This window comes from Dendrobates tinctorius, unplaced genomic scaffold (assembly GCF_039654945.1).
Source record: "Dendrobates tinctorius isolate UK_male_01 unplaced genomic scaffold, ASM3965494v1 ptg000021l, whole genome shotgun sequence".
Classification (NCBI taxonomy): Eukaryota; Metazoa; Chordata; class Amphibia; order Anura; family Dendrobatidae; genus Dendrobates; species Dendrobates tinctorius.
The window spans coordinates 29,500,647-29,513,758 of record NW_027361689.1 but is presented as its reverse complement, the minus strand read 5'-3'; the positions used below and the strand labels follow the sequence as shown (position 1 = coordinate 29,513,758).

The following is a 13,112-nucleotide window of genomic DNA, read 5'->3' as shown; positions in this document are numbered from 1 at the left end:
CGAGGGAGGGCTCCCAGAAGAAGATGTGCTGTCTTCCTCATGGCCAGACTCCATGGCTGTGGGTGGTTTTTCTGCTGCTGCCATTGCTGCTGCTGCTGCTGCATCTATTGGGCGGCTGTTGAATAAAGAGAAACAAAGGGCCAATGAATATCTTGATATTCCATAGCCCTAGTTTGGAGGAATGGGGGATTTGATAATTACAGTCTCTCATCTGCTGCTGGACTCCCCTCCCGTTGTTCAGCATGCTGCTCCATTTGGGGTGGTGCTGATGGTGCTGCTGCTGCAGATGTCTGCTGCCTTCTCCTGCTCCTGGTTCTTGGCTTGGGTGGCATGTTGGGTGTGGCTGAGGGTCCCACTGTCTTGCTTTTATATATGTCTTGTGGGCAGAGCTACTGAGCATGCTCAGACCAAAGAAACCGGATCCGGCAGCCGGATCCGGCTGTCGCCGGATCAGGCGCATTGCGGCGCTCATAGGCTTTCATTGTATGAAAGCCGGATCCGGCGTGTCCGGCTTTTTCGCCGGAGACAAAAAACGTTACAGTAGCCGTTTTTTCCAGACGCCGGATCGCGTCACATTGCCGGATCCGGCGAAAATCGGATGAAACGCATGGCCATCCGGCTTGATCCGGCTCTAATGCAAGTCAATGGGGGGGAAACCGGATCCGGCATTGCATTTCGACGGATCCGGTTTTTGTCAAAAGCGCCGGATCGCGCCTGACGGCGAAAACCTGATGTGTGAAAGAGGCCTTAGGCTGTTCAGATGAATGTTTTGTTTCACAGAACAAATCTGCACATGAAAAAAATCGCAGCTTCTTCCGTAAGTTGAATGAGATTTATCTTTTCAATTCTATGAGTGCGAATATCAGTATCAAATTTTTACAGAGACATTGCAGTTCTTTAACATATGCAACTATATTTGGTCTTGTAAATTTTAATAGCCACTGATGTATAAAAAAGGATGCTATACGAATGGAAATTGAGATTAAAATCTACCATTTTTTTTCTGATTGAAAATCTGGCGATTCTTTAAACGCTTTTGTGACACGTAGATTTTGGTGCCTAAAATGGGTGTTTTCATTTGTATTTTAAATTCTCTTCCATTCTGGGGATCCAACTTGAAAGCATGAGTGTACTCAGATTTTATTATACGTTTTTGTGTTTTGATTGAACAAATTATTTTCAGTGATTTGGAAAATAGATGGGATATACTATTTTTTCTTTCATTTTGCTTTTATATACAAAGGCTTTTCTCTTCTTGAATTCTGACAGTGAGGGTATTGTAACAGCAACAGATATTTCTGCTACTGTACATACAGAAGGATAGAGCTGTATTTGCATGGATTTATGCAAGTCCTATTCAGAGATCAATGAGACAGCCATGGAAATACTTCCCACCCCTACCTCCATCATCACCAGTGACACTTCACATTTACCAGTCTTTGATTAAAAACCAAACTTCTTGTTATGATCTTAACTGAATAGTTACCGTATGTGTTAACGCCTCATTTTATCTCTGTGTTTTCATGTTCACAGCCTCCTTTTTTCATTTTGAGAAGATTTGTGAAGTCCGTATAATGTACCCAGGACACCAGTCAAACGCAGAAGTGAATGACATATGGCAGAAATACAGGGGAACATTGCAGTCCCAACAAATGCAGATGGCCACGGAAAGAGATTCTCTGGTGGGAGTCACAGTCGAAAAAGAAGTGGGCAGCCTGAAAAACACACATTTCCATCACTTAGTAATGCATTTATCCATGGAGGACATGATTCTCTCCCAACTAGACCTAATCTGGGAGAATTACATTGTATCAGCATACAATTCTAATTATTCACATGATTTATGGCCTATTTCTGGTAATGACTGTCGATTTATTGCCAAAGTGGCCGCGGCTAGCGGTCGTCATATACTGTATGAGCACAGTATAGCGTTCTACCAGACATCTGTTGGTGATATAGGGTTTAAGAGCGCTCTTTATGATATTTTTATTGCTGATTGGGTCAAGGAGACGATTTGGAACCAAAATATAGCGGAAGCTATGAAAAGGAAGAATCGATGGCGCAAGAGGAAAGCAAACGCACAGTTAGGAAGAGAAGAGAAGAGGACAAAAAGACCCTTCATCATAAACAAACATGGCGATTTGCATCATTATTTTATGGAAAGTATAGATTTTATTCCTTGTGCCAAAATAGAATCTAAGGACCAAGATAGCTTTATAAAACCCTGTGAAAAAAGAGAAGCCTCTTCGGAGAAAAATACATCTATGTCTATGATACTAAGTGCTCCAGAAACATGCTGCAATGTCATACCCGGTTCTAAAATGTCTGATGATGGATGTTACTTTGGGTCAGCGGTAAAGTCATTGGTTAGATCATCTTTTTCACTTGGTGTTGCAAAAGAGGTTTTTAGTAGCACTTTCATTCCTCAAGCTGACAGTTCTGTTGATTATAAGATGCTATGCGGTAGTCTGCAACAGAAAGGACACGGGAACGTTCTGGCCGACTCTGATGAAAGCCTTTGTTTGACAAACAACACTGACAGTAATATTAATCTGCATGTCAGACTGTCAGAGCATCCTTGTATACTAACTACGGATGTTATTCTTAGCGATGTTAACCGCACCGAACCAGGTGAGAGGCAAGGACAAAATTGTTTCAATTGGACAGCTTGTGAAAGGAGAATGATACAGGATGAAAAATTAAAAAGTTCTCTAACAAATAAATCGTTATTGCCTTGTATTGTTAACAAAAATCGTCATTGTGGTGAGACATTTTTGACAAAAGAAAAAACATTTTCAACACAGCTTGACATCAACTTTGCAATACTCGCAGCTTCATTACTTGGAAACACAAAAGATGATTTCTTATTTTTTCCTATCCTTGGCTTCCAAAGCACTTCTTGTCAAATGACTGACGAATCATTTGCATCAAGACACGAAGGCTTGCAGTATGAGCAAGCAGAAGTGGAGGTTTCTCTTGGCGGCGAAAATATAAATATCATCACTAGAACAGCTCAGCTGGAGTATAAATCTGCACTTAACAAACAAGACTTCTGTTTTCCTTCACACTTTCAGAGTGGAGTCGACACTAAACAGTCTGAAAAAGAGACATCTGGAAATAATGTTGACTTTTATGTAGAGTGTTCGTGGTCAAAGCAGGTGTCTTGTACTGAGCGGTTTCAAAAAATCTGTTTAGAGAAATGTTTGTTGGAACCAGAAAGTCACAACAAGATATATTGTTCCTTCCGGAATGAGATGTTGATTTACAAAAGTGGATCCAGAGAGGACAACATGACTACAATGGAGGAAAATCACTCCGGGTGTATATCTGAGTGCCAAATCATAAAAACAAAGCTCAAACATCAGTCATGTACAAAGCAATTCAAAAATAAGGAAAGAAATGAAGTCCAAACAGGGAATATGAACAGTGGTGCTGCTCAACACAATGTAGAATGGGAAAAGGAAGATGGTGAAGAGGATATGACATTCAAAAATTTTAATGGCATGGAAGAAGAAAATCAAAATGTCAAAGTATCCATTTTGAATGGACATTGGAACAGGAGCCCAGTGTCTTGTGTTTATGTAGAAACTATAACAAGTGAAAACAGTGAGCAAGAAATTAAAGAAGAAGCATCTCTAGTGCTTAAAAAAGAAATCACTGACGTTTCCATTGAAGGGAGTAAAGCGATGCTGAAAAACACCGATTTTGAGATGAAAGCCCAGTTTGATTTGGTTTTAGAAGAACTAAAGATGTTCCATTTGATTGAAGTAGAAGATGTTGAAACTATCAAGACACAAGATGCAGAGAGACTGGAAGAAGCTTGTGGCAAATCCAAAGAGCTGCAGGATGAAATCGAAGAGAATTCTCCAAGTTGTGAAGTAATAGTTGGTAGTGATTGCAAGGATTTAATGACCATAGAAGACTACGAATGTGATAGGAAGATTACCTCTGAAGTCAGTGAACAGGAAGTGCCTCAGCCATGTATGTCTTCTTATCCACGTGATGAAGAATCTTTGTATTCTGCTGATAATGTAGGTAAGTGGATAACATTGTCTATTACAGTAGGAGTGAAACACCAAAACAAAATTTTCTTTATAATACGGATAGCAACATATTTAATGGCTTTCGAGAGGTTCAATTTCTATATAAGTTTATTTTCAGAAAATTGACCTAGGCTCATGGTAAGGGCATGGTTTCAGTTATTACAAAGAAGCCATTATAGTTTATTATGGATTCATTCTGTAATAAAGCCTGAGGGATCTGATTGACTTATGGATCCATCCAACAAAAAATTGTACAGCAGAGTGTAGCTTAAGTATTCTCTAGGACCAGGCTTCTGCTGACGGAAAGGTCCTATAGGTCATGTGCACACTGGCCGTATACGCAATAGATTTTCTATTTGGATTTATTGGATGGAAAAGCCGCTGTGAATTGAAGTAGTAACATTGTGAATGGTACTTAAGGAAATCTCATACAAATAGTACACAAAAAATCTGTAGCATAGTTTGACTGGTGCAATGGATTTGCAGGTCTCTTAGATAAGAAGCAAGCACTTGCAAGCCCTTTGCTATAGAGCTTGTATCTCTGCTCTGATGCTGTGAGGATCACTGGATCTTGCCATCTTCAGTGCCGATGAGCTCCTCCTATGTTGCAGAGGTAAAGCTGCCTCTACTATCGGCATTGGAGAACACAGTTCTGAGCACCAGCGAGACCAGGCTGCTGGTCCTAACTGTGAAGCAGGAAGTTGGGAGACAGAGAAGCAGCATGCTTCTGAAAAAAGAAGATTGGAAAAAAGCTATCAGCAGGTTTTTGTTATTTAATCTGAGAGCAGGCTAAAGTATAGATTCCAGCGATGTGTCACTTACTCGGCTGCTTGCTTGTCATTTCAATAAAATTAGTGTTTTATAAGTGAGAAACAATCACTAGAGGTCTAGTTGCCTTGTGCCATGCAGTCTTCCTGCTCTGTTTAACCCCACCTCCACCACTGATTAGCATCTTTCTGTCAATGTACAAAGGAGCTCCCAATCAGGGGTGAGGGTGGGGTAATATACAGCTCAGTATTCAGCAAACTCCTACATCTACAGCACAGAAACCTGTGATTTCATCAAAACTGCACCAAGCAGTCCACTAAGTGATACATCACTGGAATCAGGATTTCAGACCCTTCATCGTGCTGTTCTTGGATTACATACCAAAAATCTCCTGACAGATTCCGTTTAAGATCCAGTTTACTGACACTTTGTCCTGATTGAGACTGATTGTTGAGGGGAGGAGGGGTCACTATCTGACAACCTCATTTGAAAGGCTCAATCTATTAGATAGCATATGCCAGCCTGTCTTACATGATTTAAATGTTTGGCTGGCCACAGTAAAGGGCGAAAAAAGAAGCTCATCAGTCGTCAGAACATTCTGTTCCTCATCTCAGACTGATATCAATCAGATTATCTAATGTTTACTCTAGTCTGAGAACATTATAGGGGTTTGATGGCTCTAAACATAGATATCATATACTATAAATATGTGAATGTGCATGTCTGACCCATTCGATCTTGATCAAGAATGAAGGACAGCAGCTGCATCAGTTTTACCAGATTTATCCCAGCTCTTGTCAATGGGCAATATTTGGTGTTCCAGCATTCTACGAAATGGGCCTGAGCTTCAATACCAGACACTCATAGAGGAGAGCGCTGCTCTTATACATTATAACTTTAAGGCCTCTTTTACCCATACATATAAATCCGGTACCGGAAAAAACAATACGATGTCATTAGTGTTTTGGCTCACTGTGCCAATAGTGTGCCATCAGAGTTTTTCCGGTATGGCTAAAGAAACAGAAATGGCAGAGTTTATCCTATGCATTGCAATATTAAAAACATACAGCACATTGATGACACACGAAGGTACATGTTTTACATGGACCTATAGACTTGTATTGGCCCTTGTCTTCCATGTTTCTGGTAAAAAATGGACATGTCTCCATATGGTTTACATGGACACACAGTACATATAAAAACATGGACATGTGAGCAACCCCACAGGTTATAATTGGTACGTGTGGATTCTGAGAGAAAATGGATTCCATACGTACTTGAAATATGGACATGTGAAGGGGGTCTAAGCAGGGGTGAACCTAGCCTCTCTGCTGCCTGAGGCAAACTGCAAAATGGCGCCCCCCCACCATAGTAAAATCTGTACAAATAAATCTGGTCTACTCTTTAATAGTCTAACCTGATGCACTTGTAAAATACACACACTTTTAAATAGGAATATATTTGAAACATTGATCTTTACACCTGTCTTCAGGGATTCAATGCCGCCTGAGGTGAAGTGATCAACTTGCTTCATTTTAGGTGCGCTCCTGGCCGGGGAACAGTGCTTACTGTAGCGCTTCTTCCCCTGCGGCTGTCCGTGTGGTACTGATGTGGCACACAGTTGCCACACGTATTACACACATGGACACAGATATCTCCACTACCATTTCTTCCAGTAGTGGAAATATCAGGATGTGTGAAACCAGCCTATAGTATCATTATTTTACATCAGTATTTGTAAGCCAAATCGGGAGTGGGTGAGAAATCCAGAAGTGGTGACGTGTTTCTATTATACTTTTCCTCTGATTGTTCCACTCCTGGTTTTGGTTTACAAATACTGAGGTAAAATACTGAACGTGTGAATGTGGCCTGATAGAGGGTTTCTGCTACTTCTGACTTCCCACAGACAGAAGTTGCAGTCACAAGATGGCGCCGATAAAAGGTGGAGACAGTAACATTATACACAGGAGCTCTGTATATAGTGTATAGTGTACAGGTAGTACAGTGACCACCAGTTACATTATACACAGGATCTCTGTATATAATGTCAGTGTACAGGTAATACAGTGATCACCGGTGACATTATACACAGGAGCTTGTATATAATGTATAGGTAATACAGTGATCACCGGTGACATTATACACTGGACCGCTGTATATAGTATGCAGGGTATAGTGTCAGTGTACAGGTAACACTCTAACGCACAAGTGACATCTCTAGGTGAAGTCCTTCATCTTTGGTTTTCATCTTTCATCCAGCACTGACCGCCGTCACTTCTTTCAGCCAGGGCTCATCTCTGCAGGAAATAACACAGTTATCTAGAGCACAACTTCCAGAACACATTACTTAATTTTATCCCAAATTCTAAACTACACCAGATGAAGAAAAAAGTGTTGCTCTGCACATTAACAGGACTGCCCTCCCATTTAAAACAGTATCCTCAAAAAATAAAATAAATACATCACTGCAGCAATAATATCCCTTAATTAGCATGTAAAGCAGGAATAGAACAATCCACAAAATAGATTAGTTGTGAAGCAAGTTGGATATTAAAACTTAACCTTTATTAGGTAAAATTGTAAAAAGCCAAATTAGTCAAACAAAAACAAAGGGGTATCACAGTGAAGGAAGTACCCTATAACTAACGAACAGAAAAAAGGGGGGGGGGTATTACAAAGGTACTGCTGGCCTCTCAGATCCTCAATATTAATCTGACTTGATAGAAAAATGACTATAGTTGCCCATAGGATATGTCATCCACTTGTCGAAGTAAGTCACAATAACATGTATGGGTATAACATCCTTTTCTTATAAGCACCACTTATTTGTACCATATAAATGAGATCATGTATATACTATTCATCCTATGGGCAACTATAGTCACTTTGCTATCAGGTCAGATTAATATTGAGGATCTGAGAGGCCAGTGGTACCTTTTTAACAACCCCTCCTTTTTCTGTTGATTGGTTATAGGGCACTTCCTTCACTGTGGTACCCCTTTGTTTTTGTTGTTTGACTAATTTGGCTTTTTACAATTTTACCTAATAAAGGTTAAGTTTTAATATCCACCTTGCTACACAGATAATCATTTAATTAGCCCCTATGATATATTCTGGCCCCCGTGTGTCAAATTCCTGGCTTCAGCCGTATGTTCTCCCATCCTGCCCTCATGAGCATCCATTCTGCCCCATGTGATGTCCCATGATCCTGCCCCATCTGTCTCCATTGTATCTATCCTGCCCCATCTGTCTCCATCGTATCCATCCTGCCCCATCTGTCTCCAATCCTGCCCCATCTGTCTCCATCCTGCCCCATGGTCCTGCCCCCATGCTCCATTCTGCCCCCCCATGTTCCATTCTGCCGCCCCTTGCTCCATTCTGCAGCCCCGTGCTCCATTTTGGCCCCCACAAATTTTAGGCCATTCCCTGACCACACCCATTTCACAACTAGTCACACCCATATCCACGCACCAATCGCACCCATTTAGCACTGCTGAATACACTGACTGATACTGAGGGCACAGTGGCTGGTACTATGGGCACACTGGCTGGTACTGAGGAAAAGAAAAAAAGAAGAGAGAGAGAAAAAAGAAAAAACAGAGAGAAAGAAAGAGGGGAAAGAAAGAACAGATAAAGAAATAAAGAAGGAAAGAACAGAGAGAGACAAAGGAAGAACAGAGAGAGAAAGAAAGAACAGAGAGAGAGAGAAAGAAAGAGGAAAGAAAGAACAGAGAGAGAAAGGAAGAGAGGAAAGAAAGAACAGAGAGAGAAAGAAAGAACAGAGAGAGAAAAAAGAAGGAAAGGAGAGAGAGAAAGAACAGAGAGAGAAAGAACAGAGAAAGAAAGAACAGAGAGCGAAAGAAAGAGGGGAAAGAAAGAACAGAGAGAGAAAGAAATAAAGAACAGAGAGAGAAAGAAAGAACAGAGAAAGAAAGAGGGGAAAGAAAGAAAGAACAGAGAGAGAGAAAAAAGAGAGAAAGGAGAGAGAGAGAAAGAAAGAACAGAGAGAAAGAAAGAGGGGAAAGAAAGAACAGAGAGAGAAAAAAGAGAGAAAGGAGAGAGAGAGAAAGAAAGAACAGAGAGAGAAAGAAAAAAAAGAAAGAAAGAAAGAGGGGAAAGAAAGAAAGAACAGAGAGAGAAGGAAAGATTAGAGAGGGAGCGAAAGAACAGAGAGAGAAAGAAACAGAGAGAGAAAGAAAGATTCTATAAAGACACTATAGCAGCCTGGCTCCTGTTGTAATGCTCACCTGAGCCTCCCGGCGCAGGACATATCATGATCCGCTCACATGGCCGGCATCCCCGATTCCAAGGTGATCCCGCTGTCCGCTCTGTCAGAGGAGAACACGGTGATGGATCTGAAGCATTCCCTGAAGTGCCTCCATGGTTCTGTCACAATCTCCTCCCGAAAATATCTCATTTCCGGTCAGCTTCCAACACGTCACTTCCAGTGGAACGTCACGTGTGAGTTTTAAAGTGCTCCTTGGGGCTCAGCCGTGTACTCCTGTGTCCGCGCGAGAAGTAAGCTCCCGGCCGGGACAGCGGGGCAGACACTCAAAATCAGGACTGTCCCACTGGATCTGGGACGGTTGGGAGGCATGAATGCTCCCCACCATACACCAACCTCGTACACACACGGCTCCGCACACCTCGCGCACACACGGTTCCGCTTTGTATGCCTCGTACACACATGGCAGAGCTCCGTACACCTTGCACACACACGGCTCCACTCAGTACACACATGGCTCCACTCCATAAACCTCGTACACATGCGGCTCTGCTCCGTACACCTTGTGCACACGCAGCCACGCTACGTTCACCTCTTACACACATGGCTCCACTCCGTAAACCTTGTACACATGTGGCTCTGCTCCATACACCTCTTACTCATGCAGCGCTGCTCCGCACACCTCGTATACATGCGGCTCCGCTTCGCACACCTTGTACACGTGGCTCCGTTCCGCACACTTCGTACACACGCGGCTCCGCTCCGCACACTTCGTACACATGCGGCTCTGCTCCGCACACCTCCTCCTACACACACGGCTTCGCTCCGCCCACACCGTACACACGTGGCTCCGCCCTTTACACCTCGTACACACGTGGCTCCTTTCCGTACACCTCATACACACGCGGCTCCGCTTCGTACACCTCGTACACATGCGGCTCTGCTCCATACACATCTTACACATGCGGATCTGCTCCATACACCTCTTACAAATGCGTGAATGGGTCACCAAGGAGGAGAGTAGGCCCAGGCTAAGCCACAGAAAACCAGAGAGGTTGGTAACTAAGCCGATTGCAGACCCCTGATCCTATCCACACAACTAGGAGTAGCCGTGGAGCGTACCTACGATGATCCTAGATGCCTCGGCACAGTTGCAGAGCTAACAGCCTAAAGCAAGAAAGGGAAAATCTAAACTGCCCCAGAGCAGACTCCAAAGGAATAGATAGCCCCCAAACATATATTGTCGGTGAGACAAGATGAAAACACAAACGCAGGCAGGAAAATAGACTGAGCAAATGATGGGGCCCACACTAACTAGACAGGACAGGAAAGGAAAGACACTGTCTGCAATCACACAAAAAACCCTGCAAAAAGTCCAACACGTCTGATGTGCAAAAACACTGAAGTCGCACGACTTTGCTCCCACTATATCAGCACTCTGGTATATTCTGAAAGCAGAGCAAAAAGAGACCAATCTAACAGGGGACAAAACAAACTGGCACAAGCAGTAACATATGGGCGGTGATTCAGCACAGCCCCAGCCGGAGCTGGCTGACCCGCACAAAACAGAGATAGACAAAACCAGATCAAATGCAAGCAGAATAGCAAATGAACCACTTAGCTGAACATGCAGGGACAGAGCTGGAGACATCAGACCTCAGGAGGCACAGGAACAAAATCACCAGCAGGGATAGAGGGAGTCGGCTGTCTTAAATCCCAATCTGAAACCCCAGATCTCCAATCGTCATCCTCATTATCAGGCCGCAAGCCTCTGTCAATCAGATCAGCTCCATTACCTCCAGTAACCACCAGAGGGAGCCCAGAAAGAGAACTCGCAACCCCTCTGTCAATCTGACCAGCTCCACTACCTTCAGACCCAGTCATCCTGATCAGCAGATATGAAATATCTCAAATAGGACTCCAAAGTCTGGTTTGTTCTCTCAGTCTGCCCATTGGTCTGAGGATGAAATACAGAGGAGAAAGATAACTGAATTCCCAGTTTGGAACAAAAAGCACTCCAAAATCTGGATTCAAACTGGACTCCTCTGTCCAACACAATGTTCTCAGGAATCCCGTGCAACCGAACCACCTGTTGTAAAAACAAGGGCACCAACGCAGAAGAAGATGGCAACTTTGGTAGTAGTACAAGATGGACCATCTTAGAAAATCTATCACAAATCACCCAGATAACAGTCATTCTCTGAGAGACAGGAAGATCGGAAATAAAATCCATTGAGATATGGGTCCATGGCCTCCTGGGCACCGGCAGGGGCATCAACAACCCACTAGAACGAGAACAGGGCTTGGACCGAGAACAAGTCCCACAGGACTGCACAAAATTCCTGACATCACGAGATAAGGCAGGCCACCAAAAGACCGACTCACCAAATCTCTGGTACAACAAAAACCTGGATGACCAGCCAACGCGGAGCAATGAATTTCAGACATTACTCTTTTCCTCCACTGGTCAGGGACATACAATTTTCCCACACGGCAACGTTCAGGTTTGTCCTCCTGAAATTCCTCCAGGGCACGTCTCAAATTGGGTGAGATGGCAGAAAGAACTACACCCACATTTAGAATGGTAGTAGGCTCGGTCACATCAAGAGAATCTGCAAAGAAACTCCTAGAAAGGGCATCCGCCTTAACATTCTTAGTGCCCGGAAGAAAGGAGACCACAAAATTAAAACAAGTGAAAAACAAGGCCCACCTAGCCTGTCTAGGATTTAAGCGTTTGGCTGATTCAAGATAAATCAAATTTTTGTGGTCGGTGAGGACCACAACCTGATGTCTAGTTCCCTCCAACACATGTCTCCACTCTTCAAATGCCCATTTCATGGCCAACAATTCCCAATTACCCACGACATAGTTACGTTCAGATGAGGAGAATTTTCGAGAAAAGAAGGCACAGGGACTCATCTTAGAAGTCACCGGATGTTTTTGAGACAAAACGGCTCCTGCACCAATCTCAGAAGCATCTACCTCCACCTGAAATGGGAGTGAGATATCAGGTTGCCGTAGAACCGGAGCAGAGGTTAATCTCCGCTTAAGCTCCTGAAATGCCGAGACTGCCTCTGGAGACCAATTCACCACATCAGCGCCCTTTTTGGTCAAATCAGTCAGTGTTTTAACAATACCAGAAAAATTACTTATAAATTTACGGTAGAAATTAGCAAAACCCAAAAACTTCTGGAGAGCATGCAAAGAAGAGGGCTGAACCCAGTCGTAAATGCCATGTATCTTGTTCGGGTCCATTTCAATAGCAGATGGGGACAAAATGAATCCCAAAAATGAAATCCTCTGTACACCAAAGAGTCACTTCGATCCCTTAACAAACAGAGAATTTTCCCTCAAAATCCGGAACACAGTCTGGACATGTTCCATATGAGAATCCCAATCACTGGAAAAGATCAAAATATCCAGATAAATGATCAAAACTTATCCACAAAGTCCCGGAAAACATCGTTCATAAAATATTGGAAGACAGAAGGGGCATTAGTGAGCCCAAAAGGCATCACCAGGTACTCAAAATGCCCCTCCGGAGTATTAAACGCCATCTTCCATTCATCCCTGTGCTTGATGTGAATAAGATTATACGCCCCCCTGAGGTCAAGCTTGGTAAACCAACAGGCACTTTTAACTCTGGAAAATAAATCAGAAATCAGGGGTAACGGGTACTGATATTTAACAGTGATTTTGTTAAGGGAACGATAGTCAATACATGGCCTTAATGAACCATCTTTCTTGGCCACAAAAACCCCCCAGCACCTAAAGATGAAGAGGATGGTCTAATATGACCCTTCTTCAATGACTCCTTGATATAAGATCGCATAGCATCATATTTGGGTACCGATAAGTTGAAAAGCCCACCCTTGGGAAATTTACACCCGGGCATTAACTCAATTGCACAGTTATAACTGGGGAGAGGTGGAGAAGACAGGAGTGTCATTAAGAACACATTGACAACCCCAACTCACCACAGATACAGATTTCCAATCCAAAACAGGATTATGAGTTTGCCACCAAGGAAAACCCAGAACAATAGTATCATGCAAATTGTACAACACCAAAAATTT

At 43.0% G+C, this 13,112-nt stretch overlaps 1 protein-coding gene across 1 annotated transcript in view; it reads left to right on the top strand.

The window, feature by feature from the left end:
• The window catches only part of RAD51AP2 (RAD51 associated protein 2), a 198,841-nt gene that overhangs the window by 152,645 nt on the left and 33,084 nt on the right, over positions 1–13,112 (top strand). Inside the window, exon 2 of the mRNA XM_073568265.1 lies at positions 1,534–4,035. Within this exon, the coding sequence (XP_073424366.1) occupies positions 1,534–4,035 (2,502 nt within the window). The remainder of the gene's footprint in view (positions 1–1,533; positions 4,036–13,112) is intronic.